The sequence below is a fragment of the Centruroides sculpturatus genome, unplaced genomic scaffold, assembly GCF_000671375.1.
Source record: "Centruroides sculpturatus isolate CEXI.00-Female unplaced genomic scaffold, Cexi_2.0 scaffold75, whole genome shotgun sequence".
Lineage (NCBI taxonomy): Eukaryota > Metazoa > Arthropoda > Arachnida > Scorpiones > Buthidae > Centruroides > Centruroides sculpturatus.
The window spans coordinates 1140803-1156468 of NW_019384342.1; the positions used below are offsets into that span (position 1 = coordinate 1140803).

General features: G+C 28.3%; 1 protein-coding gene across 1 annotated transcript; it reads left to right on the top strand.

Annotated features, from left to right (window-relative positions):
- The first annotated feature begins 30 nt into the window (after positions 1-30).
- Positions 31-9529, top strand: LOC111634629. The gene is made up of 2 exons (XM_023379460.1): positions 31-231; positions 7964-9529. The coding sequence occupies exon 2, from the start codon at positions 8041-8043 to the stop codon at positions 9328-9330; it is 1290 nt and encodes a 429-aa protein (XP_023235228.1). The 5' UTR covers positions 31-231; positions 7964-8040; the 3' UTR covers positions 9331-9529.
- Positions 9530-15666: the final 6137 nt, after the last annotated feature.

Genomic DNA, 15666 nt, shown 5'->3' on the forward strand with positions numbered 1-15666 from the left:
ATTTTATTTCAAAATTAATAATATCAAAACAACAGATTAAAATTTAACAGAATTAAATTTTTCTAACTTTTATTTTTTAAGAAAACAATTAATTAAACACGCTATTAATTTTTACGTATTTAATAATCCCGCACTTACAGATGAAGACAACATGGCGATTCGTAGTTAAAGGGATTTTGTATGTCAATAATAAGTTTGTTTTAACCGGATAATTTCTTTAATTTTTAACTTGTAAGTAAAGTATATGATTTTAATAACTATTAGAATTATAATATTTAACAAACGTGACTCATTTTTTAAAGATTTTATTATTTCACTTTTTCAATAGGCCTAATTAAACCAAATGGGAATTTAAATTTTATAACTTTCGGACTTAAAATGACGTGAAACTTGTGACGTTATTATTCAATAATTATGTCGATTTCACGTAAATATATAGATTTAATCGTTAATAACTTCCTTTGATTATCAATTGTTTCCGATTTGTATGTCTAAAACGACACGACTTTTTTTTTTTAATTTTAAACGAATATTTGGGTCTTTTCAATGATTAAATTCCACCAATGAATTATTAATCGGGAAATTATCGTAATAATGACGTATCTAAACGTAGAAAATGAATGAATAATGGTTATGATGACTTCGTTATATCCGAATCTATAATGAAAGTATATAAAATTATATAACTTGATGTTACTTTTAGGTCGTTGGCTTATATGTTTATATACTCATAAAGTACCTAAAAGTAACTTTTTACCTATTTCTGTTATATAAGAGTAGATTGGGTTTATTAAAGGCTTAAACTACAGTTACAAATGAGTGCTTATTGTTAATGATATATAATTTTATCATATTTAATAAAATTAGAATCTAATCACAATTATAAAATGACATTGATATCAAATATCCTTGATTGCTACTCAGATCATAAAGGATAAATGTGCAATTCTTAATGTTTGAAAGTTAAAAATTGTACATTTATCATAAATAACTTGAATTATTGTAGATGAATATGTGTATATGTGTAGATGAAGCACAATAATCAAAATGATTATTTAGCCACATTCCATTGTTCAGTTCCATTTGAAGTTATAATTCAGAAAGTATAGAAATATAAATCAAAATTAAATGTTCTGTTACTGATTTTATTGTGGATTTTAAAGAATTAAAAGCTATTGGATTCTTTCCAGTAACATATTATATAAGGAGCAGTTGGTGATATAGATTTTATTAGAGGAAATGCATTTCTGGTCTTAATGACCCCTTTTCAGTCCTTATATTTTACAAATCCTTATCTATCTTCCTTTTGTAAAGTATAAGGACTGAAGAGAGATCATTAAGACCCAAAATGCATTTCATCCAATAAAACTTATATCAACAACTGCTCCTTATATAATATGTTACTGGAAAGAAGCCAATAGCTTTTAGTTCTTTATAAATCAAAATATTAATTAGAAATAAAAAAAGAAGCTTTCCATTATTATTTCTAAATTTTTTGCTTTAATTTAGATATAAACATTTGTTATTAGATGATTGTTAGTATTTAGATAATGAATCATGCTTAATCAGTTAATACTTAAAAGTTAACTTTCCTATCTTTTTAAAAAATCAATTATTGTTGTTGAATCCATTGTGATAAGTCATAGAATGATAAATAAAAAATAAACTTTCACATATTTCTTTGTAATCAAGATATACAGGTCAGATTATTGTTACTGTTAACTTAAAAGACAACTTGAATATATTTTCTATGAAATTCGAGACCTGCTACTAAAATTAAAGTATAAAATCATTTTAGACTTTTCTTTACTGTATACAGATAAAATATATTAAAGATCAAAATAGATTTTGATACGGAATTATTATTTTAATACAGTACATCTATAAGTTTCCAATTGTGGAGATTGCCACGGCAAAAATTAGTGATTTTAGAACGTTTTCTACTTGTAACACTGCTATGACATATTAAGTCTTGAGCCCAATATGGAAATTGAGTCTTGCTTCAAAAAGCTTTGTGAACTCAGACTCAAGCAGACTCAGATTTGTCCATCCCTAACCAAAAATCACTGAACTGTAATTGGTTAATTAAAGAGTTAATACAATTTTTTCTAAAAACATACAATCCTATAGTTAGAAAATTTATAAAAAATTTTCAAGAGAAAAATACATAAAGTGTCTTCAAATTTTGTCTTTTTGTGTGCATCTATACTTTACTAGCTGCTACCCGTGACTTTGCCCATGCAGATTTTGCAAGCAAACCCCATTTATAGTCAGTGTTTCAACAACCATAGTAATTGTTATACAGAGTGGGCCAACGAAAATGAAATGGCAGAGTTATCGTGTTCGTCCGAACAAATCGCTCGGACAGGTCGATTTTATTCTCAAGGGGGACATCTTCAGCAATAAAGTTTTTGCGATTCTGAATACAACAGACAACAAAAAATTTTAAAAACTCATTCATTTTTTATTAACTAAACAAACATTTATTTCAAATAAAGTAACAAACATAAGGAAAAGTTATCAAGTATTCAATAAATGTTTGAATTGAGCACCACATCTCTGTCAATTCATTTCTTACTGGAAGTTCACGTCCAGGGTCGCGTCTTTTGTTAGCCACAGAACCCATTAACTGAAACTTTTGAACTAAGTCCAGAACGTATTTTGTGTTACAATATTTGTTTGGATAGTGTTGATTAAATAAATTTGCAGTAAGATAAGCATTCTCGCGATTTCTGAAATGAACAGTTACTATTTCTATCCTTTCAGCAATTTTGTAAACCATAACAATTATGTTGTACAAAATTCATAATAAACAAATAATAATCTTAAATTCTGATTGAATCATTAAGTGGTTAAGCTTAATGTGAACACTACAAAAATGAATATCTGGAAACAGATAACACATTATCAGCCTTAATTTTATGATCTATTTTTTCCTTGCATATGCGGTCCAGCTTAAAAGGTTTTCTATGTTTGTTAATAGTTTGTGTTACTTTTTTCCGAAATAAATGTTTGTTTAGTTAATAAAAAAATGAACGAGTTTTTAAAATTTTTTGTTGTCTGTTGTATTCTGAATCACAAAAACTTTATTGCAGAAGATGTCCCCCTTGAGAATAAAATCGACCTGTCCGAGCAATTTGCTTGGACGAACACGATAACTCTGCCGTTTTGTTTTCTTTGGCTCACCCTGTATAACACCTACTGTTGAGAATCAAATGAACTGTTTTCATTTTGATCAATTTTCTGGAATGTTTACAATCATTCTGTAATCGAACCAATATGCAATAACAAATTCAAATTTAAAACGGTTTTAACATTTAGTCAAAAAATCGGAATATATAAAAATATTTATAACAATGTCTGAAATGTTATCAATTAATACACCTAAGTATTCAATGAAGACTAAACATAGTTGAAAACAAAAAATTGCATCTAAAATAGTACAGTAGAAGCCATTCTTCAGGTTAAGCCTTAATCCTCTCTCCCCCGTGGGGGAATTTCAAAAAATCCCTTCTTAGTGTGCATTTTTATAATGTGCCAAATTTCACCTCTTTAGGTTCAGCGGTTTGCTCTGGGAGATGATGAATCAATCAGTCAGTCAGGACAAGTAATTTTATATATTTAGATTAACTCTTTTTATATAATTCACATCATTTTTTATCTTCATATTTGTTTGTCTCACAGATATGTTTTCACATATAAATAGAATTTATTATTGTATTTTCCCCTATATTTGTAGGAGAACCATAACCTGTCACTAATCAAATTATCAAAAGTTGATATTTTAAATTTGGCAAGAAGTTTTTCAAATTGTTTTATCAAACAACAATTATTTCTTAAGAACTATTTATTACACTTTCATTATTTAATTTTCCTGCACTTATTTTGCCATAGACCCAATTTTTCCAAATTTGTTTGTTTTTGAATTTATACAAAATTTTCAGGTTTTGTTTAATTCATTTTATTTTTGTCTATTTATTTATTATTATTATTTTACTTGTTCTATTGTATTTGAATATTTGTTTCAAATTCAAAAATTTTAACTGCTTAGATTATGTTAATTTTGAATGCATTCTCATTTGTATATTCTGAAATATAAGATTGTAAATTGAAAATGACCAAATCTTGACCCAAAAAAAAATTTATTTTCATTAATAAAAATTGCTTCCTGAAATTAGTAGTGATTTATTTATTTATTTTTATTTATAATGAATAGTACTAAGCTCTATAAACATTTGCAAATAATCCTAAAATTAAAAATTGCTTTGAAGTGCATATGTGGAAAAATTTGAAAGTCATATGAATAAAAGTAGAAATAAAACCAGTTACTAGAAACAGTTACTTTCTGTTTGTTTCAATAGCATTGTGTTTTTTGTTCTAATGCAGTTGCACATTTTAATGATTTTTATCATAAAATTTCAGTGCAGTTTTACAAGTTTATTCTTACTGGTAACAGTTCATTACAGTAGGCTCACTACTTAATTTATTTTCAATGTTGTTCTGTTTTTTGTACAGTAATATTTTAATACAAAATGTATTGTGTTATTAAATTTTCATTGCTGTACATTGCTTGTTAAAGCAAATAGAGTTCATATATTAATACAATTTCTAATATGGTACTAAAAAAGAAATATGTTTATAAGCAATTAATGCAATAAACAATCCTTAAATGACCATTAAGTGCAGTGCCTTAGAGAATGTATATCATAAATAAAAACAAACGAATAAAATGTTACATAGTAAGATAAGAATGTTTTGATCATTAAACATGAAATGGTTTATACATGCCTACACCTTGGCTGTTTAAAAAATTTGATTTGGTACTCTGTTCCTTAATAGGCTTATGTAACATGAGGATGTCCAATTGATAGGAACAAAAATGTTATCATATTGGATATTTTTGGTGTTTGTTTAATTGGTTTAGTGTTCTGGTAAGTTTTTAGATAATTTACACCAGTTCTTGAGGTGTTTAATATGAGATAATTAGAATTTATAATATTTAATATATGATCAAAAATTTTTTGACCCAAAGAATGTCTAGAAGTGGTGACATAGTATTGATCACAGCTGTGGAGTTGGTAAAAAAACATTCAACTCCAACTCCTGATAATTTTAGTAATCTGACTCTGACTCCAGCAAAATTAAATACCAAGTCATTTTATGGGGGTAGTGGCACTCATAGGGGGTTACCCTACTCTGAACTCTAAAGGAGTCCCAAGCATTTACCCAAATACTTTATAATATTTTTAATATTTGACTTACTTGATTTAGGTGTTTTTTCCAGCAATGATAAAGCAAATTAAGTTTAACAAATATTTAACAAGAGAAAAAAGGGGGTGTGCTAAAATTCTACATCTATGTATCTTTATTCTTCAGCCCCTTGTTCAGAAAAGAAAAAATACTCTGATCAATTAGTCTGGCTCATTCAGAAAAATAGAGTACTTAGCAGGGATAATAAAGGAATGAATCAAAAATATTTTAATTCAATTCGGTCAAAATAATTTAACTACTAAATACAAATACTACAAAGAAAACTATTGATACATATTTAATAAATTAAATTGTTGCATTTTGTATTTAAAATAAATGAATTATAACAAAATACAGAAGCATTTAAAAAAATTATTAAATATAAAATAAATTTTCTTTCATTTAAATGAAAAAAACTAAATTAAATTTAAAATGCCGGAGTTGGAGTTAACACATTTTTCCTGACTCTGACTCCTCTGGCCAGAAATTCCTTCCGGCTCCACAGCCTGGTATTGATGGTGATTGGATTGGTCTGAGATATGCAACTCAATTCTAGAACAACTGATCTTTATTTTACGAATATAACAGTACATGATGCAATTAACTGATCTTAAAGGGGTGCTACCACAATAGTAAATATAAGACTTTAATAGGAAATTTTGATAACTGCTACCCTGAAAGTCTTTAATGCAAGATAATTTAACATGTTCAATGACGACTCGCAGATATATTTTTCTTCAATATTTTAAATTTGAAGTTTAAGACTTCAAATTTAAAACATTTTTGAGTCTATCATTTAATCCTTTAACATCAAACCAATATAACTTCAAACAAAAAAAGTTCTGTGATGAAGAAAAACTTCATTAAAAGACAAATAATAAAAGGTAAAAATTCACAAAGTTAAAAACAAGCAAACATCAGCCTTTTATTGGAGAATCTGACGTTTTTTACATTAAAAACTAAAAATAAATTTTCTCACCAACTATCTAGTTCTTTGCCAATTTTTTATTTATTAAAGTCATTCATATAATTTTCTAAAAATAAAAAATTATTTCATGCATTTATAGTAAGAAATTTTTAAGTGAAAAGAATATAAATTGAGGTTTAGAAGATGAAAAGAAAAATATAGAGTATATGGATTCATACTATTAAAAAGTATATCTGGTTACCCTATTTAATATCATGTTAAGAGCATGAATTGATAAATAAGTTTTTGATTTTTGTAGGTTTAGTATGTCATTTAAGAAAATTAATTAGGATTATTCAGATGGATTAAGAACAAGTTAAAATTTTTCCTATAAGAAATAATTGAAAATACTCTTGATATTCAAATCGTTTTCAGGAATGGTTTAGATTCAGATAGTGGAGTATAACTCTATATTCTTTCAAATAATTTTTATGAATTACAGTCGACCCCCCTATAAGATCATAGATACGTTCCATTCTTTAGAAATCCAATTTCTTACGAGTCCTTCCAATCACAGTCCGACACGTGTGAAGTTTACGGACTATGGCTGTTTGAAAGGTTTTCTTCCATAAAATTAATCGATTCTAGACTAATTCGACTCAACATTTCCAAAATACGTATATTTTTTTGGGAACAATCCGTATAAACTATGCTATAAACAAAAAAATTGTAGGATTACTTGTGCACCGTTTGACGTCGCCATTGCTCAAGCTTGTTTTTGTCGTGGAGCAGCGCACCAAATGGCAGGCGATTTCTGATAAGTTATTTTTCTGCGAAAACTTCGTTGAACTTTGGAGACATCATTAATATAAATAACTTTAATCACCGNACCTTTGGAGACATCATTAATATAAATAATTTTTATGGCCGTTAAATAAGAAATGTTTCTTTCACAAGAAATGTATAAAATTACAGTACTAAACAGACGATAGGTCGCCTAACTCGCCGTAGCGTGACGCTAGACGGCGGAAAGCATATATATAATTATAATAAAGTTACAATAAATTAAGTTAATATATAATTATATGTACAGTACCTAATTTATATATAATTATATGTACAGATGAAACTAAACTCAATTTAGCTGCCTAAATGTCCGTAGCGCCACGCTACGGACGGCGGGAAAGTAGTTCGGCTGCCCGATGACGTTTTACATAATTATAGGAGTTTTTTTTACCTTTTTTACGGATACTGTTGCAGTTTTATAGAAATCGTAATTATAGGGGGGGTCTACTGTATAATTTCAACTATCTGAACAATATACCAAGGGAAAGTTGTCATCATCCTCAGGGATATTGATTAAACTGTGTGTGGATAAGCTTTGGTATGAACCTTGAGAAACAATTTTTGTCTTTAATTTTCTTGAAAACATTTTATCAAGTAAAATTACAAAAATCACAAGAGATTTACAAGTTTTGTGGAACTTTTCATTGAAGTTTGCATCTTGGCAATCTATGCCTGACTTATATTTGTGAGATTGCTAGTTTGCTTCTCACTAACTGAATTTTTTTTCAAATCAATGCAGTTTTTACATAAAATAATTGTAAAATCATAGACAAAATGTATGAACATACGTTTACACATTCTGTCTGTCTGTTTATTATTAATACAAAACAAAAAAATAAATATATTTTTTCAAAATTGAAAACTGAATAGAAAACTAAAAAAACTATAATCTAATAATAATAATAAAACAATATACTTAATATTGTTATTAATGAATTTATCTTAAATTTTGTTTTTTAGGTCATTCCAAATATAAATATGTGGAATATGATATTACATTGAATTTAAACAAGAGAATCATAATTAATCATTGGAAAATGGCAGATTCACAAGATAGCAATGATTCAACACAAGAAAATGATACTAAAGAAGTGGAAAGTTTATTGGCTGTTGAAGAAATATCAGATGCCAATAGTAGTACTAAAGATGCTGAAAAACAGCCTAGTGTTAAGAGAAGATTAAAATCAATTGCATTTGGAAGACACAAAAGAATCCCAAAAGATCCATCAAAGAAAAAAAGAAAAGGTACATGGGCATTTAAGCTTGGATGCCATATGCGTCCCAGAACTATATCCAATGCTTCTGAAACATCAGGAAGATGTAGTTCATGCATATGTACTAGTTATAAAAGAACTGAAGATAATTTTGTTATGGAAAATGAAGGATGTAATGAAACTGTTACAACCTCTAATTCTGCTGCTGCAGCTGAATGCCAGACTGTGCCACAATATTCATTGGCTTGTGAAAATCTTGAAAACCAATCCAGTTCTTCAACTTGTAATGAATTTATATTAATGAAAAATACAGATACTAGTCATTCTGACATTTCTTCTAGAAATTACCATCCATCAGATCTTCGTCACAATCAAGAACTGGCAAGAGAAATTTGGGAAAATCATTCAGCAAATTTTTCTTTAATAAGTGCAGAGTTTCAACTTTCTGAACTTACGCTCACATTTCATAGAAGAGTTAATTTAAGTGTTATTCCATATTTAGAGAGATTAAATAGAGCAGAACAATTTTCCACTGTTTTAAACAGAGGATGTGAAAAGGCAACTGAAACTATACAGTCTTTACCTACTATTCATACTCGTGTTGACTATGTACATTGCTTAGTACCTGATTTGTTGGAAATTGCTAATTGTAGTTTTTATTGGGGTAAAATGGATAGATACGAAGCAGAAAAACTGTTAGAAAATAAACCTGAAGGTACTTTCCTTTTACGGGATAGCGCGCAAGAAGAATATCTATTTTCAGTTAGTTTTCGTCGGTACGACAGGACACTTCATGCTCGCATTGAGCAGTGGAATCATAAATTTAGTTTTGATCCTCTTGATCCAGGAGTATTTGCAGCTAGTACTGTATGTGGTTTAATTGAACATTATAAAGATCCCAGTTGTTGCATGTTTTTTGAACCAATGTTAACTATACCACTTCATCGTACATTTCCTTTTTCACTTCAGCATTTATCCCGTGCTGTAATCTGCAGCCGCATCACTTATGACAGCATCAACAAACTTACATTGCCAAAAAGTTTGAGAATGTATCTGAAAGAGTACCATTATAAACAGAAAGTCAGAGTTCGTTGTTTGGATAGTGATCATTAAATTTAAAATTTGTTTGAAATTCTAGAAAATTTTATTTTAATCCTTTCTTTGTTAAAATAGATAGTGTCATTCTAAATTCTCTCCTCCTTACTATTGATTTATTAAATTTATATACATATGCAATTTCTTATTATATGTAAAATTTTAAAAATATCAATTCCAATATTGATAAAAATTGTTTTTAAAAACTTTCAAGCAAATAATTGAATTAAAAATTAGCTGTTAATTTTTATTGTATACACATAAAATGTTTTTTTGAAATTTTAAAAGGTTATTTTAAGTTTTTCTCCAACAAATTTATATTTGTAATTTATTTTCTTTAACAGAAAATAACAAAATTTTGAATTTCAAAATGCCATCAGTATTATTGATTGATACAATATCATGTCATTTAGTTCAATAATATTTTGGCTTATTATTCTATGTTTTCTAATAAAAAACATTAGTATAATTCAATTTATTTAATTTTATTTTATAACCATATTCAATTGTGTGTTTATCTTAAAAAGTGTTGATTATTTGTATATAGAGTATTTATAGTTTTGGTTGGGTTCAACTTTTTGTGATTTTGTTCATTATTTTAGTTGTGAATACTAAGTTAGTTTTAAAATGCATATAAATGTTATCTTAAAAATATTAGCTTTCTTAATATTCATTTTTCAAAACTTAAAATGTCTTCAGTTAAGTTACAATTTTATACTATTTTGTCTCTTAATTTCATTTCTGAAACTGTATCATTTTTATAAATAGTAGTATATCTGTGTTTATGTATTTCTGCTTTGAATAAAATTTAAACATTTATGAATTTGCTTATCATAAATTCAGATTTATCATTTGGCAAAATATTCATAAAAAAGTGATAGTTATTATAAAAGAGTTGTATCTGATAGATACTAAGGATCTTGCCTTAAACATCAATAAACTTTCAAAAAATCAGATTGATATCTTCATGTTACAGACTAACAACTTTTTGTTTAAATTTTTAAATATGACAAAGTAAATTTATTGTCTAAAGAAGATTATTGATTCTATAAAATTCTATTTATACTATTCTATAAAGTTAAAAGTTTATTGGTATTTAAAGCAAATTTGTAAACAGTATTTTCATGATGGTATTTTGAAGATTTCAGCTCTGGATAATTAAACTTTGAAAGTTATTTAACATAAAAAGTCAAGCTATTATTTTTGGTAGCATTATTTCAAGTAAAATCTGAATATATAAAAAACTCAATATTTCATTTCTTACTAGTTATGTTTATGGGAGAAAGTATTTTTTGTAAAACAAATACAAAGTATAACGATATTTAGCTTGTAATTTTAAATTTAGAATAGAAAACTGATAAATGGATATTCATATTAAATTTTCACTTTTTTGACTCCAAGATGTATTTTTTCTGGTAGTAGATTCAAAAGTATGTAAACATTGATGACAGTATTGAATGATTTAATTGATTTTTTTTCAATTACATATACAAAATATATTTGTATAATGCTCAAAGAGAAATATCTAACTTTGTAGGTATATAATGTTAAGATCAATTCATCATTGTGATATTTGTAAAATTAATATTTTGAAATCAATAATAGTTTGTATTTCCAGAATTTTTCTTGAGAGAAAGCTTAAATCCTCCTATAGATAAGATAGACAAATATTAATTAAATGGTTTACGATTGTGTTTTATTGTTGATACTATATCTAAATAAAATACAATTAAAAAGTAATTTTTGAACAAAATGGTGTCTGTCTGCATCCTTTTCTTAATTAGAATTATTATTAGTAATAATAATAATTATCTCTGAAATTTAATTTCTTTTAATATTAGAATGTAAGTTTTCAAATACAGTCGACCCCCCTATAAGATCATTGATTTTTCCGTTTTATCTGAATTACATGTTGTACGAGTCACTTAGATTTTACAAATATGTGAGCCGTTCACAGCCCGGCACACGTATTTGTAAAATCTAAGTGACTCGTACAACATGTAATTCAGATAAAACGGAAAAATCAATGATCTTATAGGGGGGTCGACTGTAATTTATAGAAATTCTTTTATTTTCTAGATACACAGGGTGATTATATCAATAATTAATGTTGTCCTACTCAGACCTGTCTAGAGCCCGTTCTCGTCGACGTATTTTGATGAAACTCGGTATATATGTTATATGGACCATGGGAAAAAGGAAAATGCAAAAAAAATATTTAGTTCGANTTTTATAATAGATTTGAGTTTTTGTCTATAGGGTTCTGTAGTAAACTTGTTTACACAGTTATATATAATAATAATTGTATACACAGTTATTATACTATGAGGTTGATTTTTAAGGAATTTAATTGATTGATGAATAAACAGTTGCATTTATGTAGGTGATTTAAAATTAACAAAACTGCTGTAGAGAGTTATGATTTTGTTCAATACTATTATTTGTATTATAAATGTAAGGTAAAATAGTGTCTTTGAGGCATGTAAAAAAAATGTAAATTTGTTTATTGTAATATTTAAAGTTTTTTCTAATATAAAATATTCTTAAGAAATTGCAGCTTGTTACTTTACAATTGTTGTTACAACAGTTTTGCTCAAATTGTAATGTTATAATGTAATAAAATATCAATGATTAATTAAATAACAAAGTGGTCATAATGTTAAAAGTTAAAAAATATTTTCTGTTAACTCAATGTTGGAAATCAATAATTCCAATTATTATGCAAAGATGACATTAAAACATCTAAACAATGTAAATTTGTTTAAATGTTTTTAAATCTGCAGTCATACATTCAGGACTGTTTCAAAGAAAATATATAAATTCAGCTATCCTATTTATTGTAATAATAATAAAATATTATATAAATTTGTATAATTTGTTGATGAACATGTGTTCTCTGTATAAAATTGTCTGTTTGCAATAAAACTTAGTACCAAATTTTTAAAATGTAATGTTTTTTTTATGAAATGAAAAAAAATTAAATTTTTAAATATGACAAAGTAAATTTATTGTCTAAAGAAGATTATTGATTCTATAAAATTCTATTTATACTATTCTATAAAGTTAAAAGTTTATTGGTATTTAAAGCAAATTTGTAAACGGTATTTTCATGATGGTATTTTGAAGATTTCAGCTCTGGATAATTAAACTTTGAAAGTTATTTAACATAAAAAGTCAAGCTATTATTTTTGGTAGCATTATTTCAAGTAAAATCTGAATATATAAAAAACTCAATATTTCATTTCTTACTAGTTATGTTTATGGGAGAAAGTATTTTTTGTAAAACAAATACAAAGTATAACGATATTTAGCTTGTAATTTTAAATTNGTTAAAGTTGTGAAAATTGTTCCATTTCTCAAATTACCTAGATAATGTGCAGAGTATACCTAGATAATGTGCAGAGTATCTAGGTAATCCGCACATTACCTACTAGGCATTCGGTAAAGTGAAAATAAGATCTTTGCCACAAATAAATGTACCACAAATAGGTGTGCTTGTCGCAAAAACCAATTGCTATGAAATTCAAAGTGTCACCAATCTTTAGACTGCACTAGTAAGTAAGCACAATTGGATAATGTTACCTATGGTGAGTAAAATGGCGGCTCATCTCTGATTCCAGCAAACAGAAGAAAGGAAACAGTGGGGACGCACGTTCTAACCTAACCTAACCTAGTCTAATAAATTACCATAATTATTACCAACCAAATTATTAGAATAAGTTAGGTTAGGTTAGAACATGCGTCCCACTGTTTCCTTTCTTCTCTTTGCAGGAATCAGAGACGAGCCGCCATTTTACTCACTATAGGTAACATTAACTGCACAATTATATCATGCGATCACCAGAAAAAGTATAACAACTTTATTATTTTTCGTCTCTGGTCCAAAAGTAGGGTATCGTTGAACTCGTCTCGGTCCCTTCAGTTCAGATATATACTCAAAGTTCCGAAATTCCGTAGGTGGTAATCCATATAATCCCCCCTTTTCCTAATTGTAATAATATTTTAAACCGTTTGATTTTTTGTATTACAGGTTTTTACTTGATTGATGATTGATTCTATTAACTAATTTGTTGATTGATTGTATTAACTTGATTCTTTAAATATCGAAAATTAAATATAGAACATTATGTTAATTCAAGTGTACAGAAACGTTGCTGCTGTTCCAGCAAAGATCTTATTTTCACTTTACCAAGTGCCTAGTAGGTAATTTGCGGATTACATAGATAATCTGAACATTACCTAGGTAATTTGAGAAATAGAACAATTTTAGCAACTTTAACGGATCACTCTAGTTAATCTGCAGATTAGCTAGGCAATGTACACATTAACGACTTTCGAGCTTTACCGGTAACATATATATGAACAATAAGGTTTGGCTCTATGGAGGACTTACCAGACTATTGACATTTGTCGGAGTAATATGAAATAATTTCCTAAAACACCTTAATATGAAGCTAAAAGTAGCAATATCTGCCAGATATAATCAATCACTTTTATAATCATGTAACATTTCAGTTTATTTGTCCAAAATCCCCTTTTAAGTGGTTGTAAAAATGCCTAAAACACCTAGTGCATACCATCGTATAGTAGCATTACATTAGTAAACATTATTGGTACAAGCTGAAAGGCTGCAAAAACTTCACAATTAATTCACTAAACAACAAGTATAATCTCTTACTGTTGTAAAAACCAATAATGAAGACATCCATATTTTGACAACAAATAGAATGTATCATTTAAAGACCTGTAAATCCACTTAATTGTAAAAGCACGACTGATGAGGGACAACTACTCTCCCTTCCTCAGCAGTTTACTTACAAATATAATCAAACACCAAACAATTTGCTGAGCTTATTATTTATTTACTGTTCAAACGTTTTCAGCCTACTTCTAATAGGCCATCCTCAAGACATTACCATTCTACAATCGAATACAAAACTTTCGAATAAATTTTAAATTTAAACTTAGTTTTAGATTTAAAGAAGTTTAAAATTAAAATTTATTCGAAAGTTTTGTATTCAATTGTAGAATGGTAATGTCTTGAGGATGGCCTATTAGAAGTAGGCTGAAAACGTTTGAACAGTAAATAAATAATAAGCTCAGCAAATTGTTTGGTGTTTGATTATATTTGATGAGGGACAGATTGATTATGTAAGTTCGCCGACTTCCAGGGGGGGGAATCGTTAATCCCGCGTCAGAATAATCTAGAGTTGAACGCGTGTGGGTGTGGCGGAGGAGACATAGATGACAAGAATCTCACAAGAATCTGTTTAATTTAACAGGAAATAACTTACACTATGCACAAAGTTTCTTAACCAATTAAATGTTTTTAAGTTTTAAACGTCGAGGATGTTTTTCTATCGTCACTCGGAGATGGGCCCCGGGGCTGCGGCAGGTAAGGAGACTTGTCGGTAGGCGTCGGCAGCACGGCTCTCTCGATGGACACTAGTGCGGACTCTTCATCTTCTGTGCGTCGACACACAGAGAGTTTTTGCTTCGGACTTTTTGGAGTGCAGGTACTCCGTAGCACAGTTTACGGAAGAAGTCACCCTGTCCTTGAAGATCGGGGATTATATCAATCTCCGTTCTCTAATTTGTTTATTCTGATTGGCTCCCTCGTCTGTCTCTAAGCGAAAAACGATTCCTTTTCGAGTCACGAGAAAGATCTGCCTTGAAGAATCTACTTGACACCATCCGTTATTCTGGCTGCAAAATGTTGATGGAACTTTGAANATTTGTTGGGGTAAGATGCCTAGTAGAGTCACGTGCTTCAGCATGTCCGATCGGGATCAGCGGTAGCTGACAATGGAAACTTTAGAATCTTAACTACATCACACATTAATTGTTTTTAGCAATTTTTAATAAATTCCATTTAAACTTTCAGTTTAAAATTATTCTAGAAACATTTCACAACAAAAACTTCGTTCTTATCTAGCTTTTATTCTTCTCGGATGTAGAAAATGAAGTAATGGTAGCCAACTACAGCTTTCTGCACTGAGTATTGGCCCAACGATTCATCATACAAATACATGACAATATGTGACATCACCGTTTGAAAATATCAAAAATTAGGCATCTTCCCCCGCTTACCATCTTACCCCGAATCACTCTATGCATTGCAGTCAAACCAGTTTTTAGTTAGGATGCGTTTTAACTAGTTTATACTGGATGTCTTTGTTAAAACCCGTTTTGTTTAGTTAAAACTAGAATTTACTGCTAGTCAAAAATGAATTTGAGTTAAAACTAGACAAAACGGGTTTTAACAAAGATTAACAAAGACATTCGGTATAAACTAGTTTCAACTAGTTAAAACGCGTTCTAACTAAAAACGGGTTTTGACTGTAACATATACAT

What these genes read in the sequence shown, in the direction of transcription:
- LOC111634629 (XM_023379460.1), top strand. Translation starts at nt 8,041, where the DNA reads ATGGCAGATTCACAAGATAGCAATGATTCAACACAAGAAAATGATACT.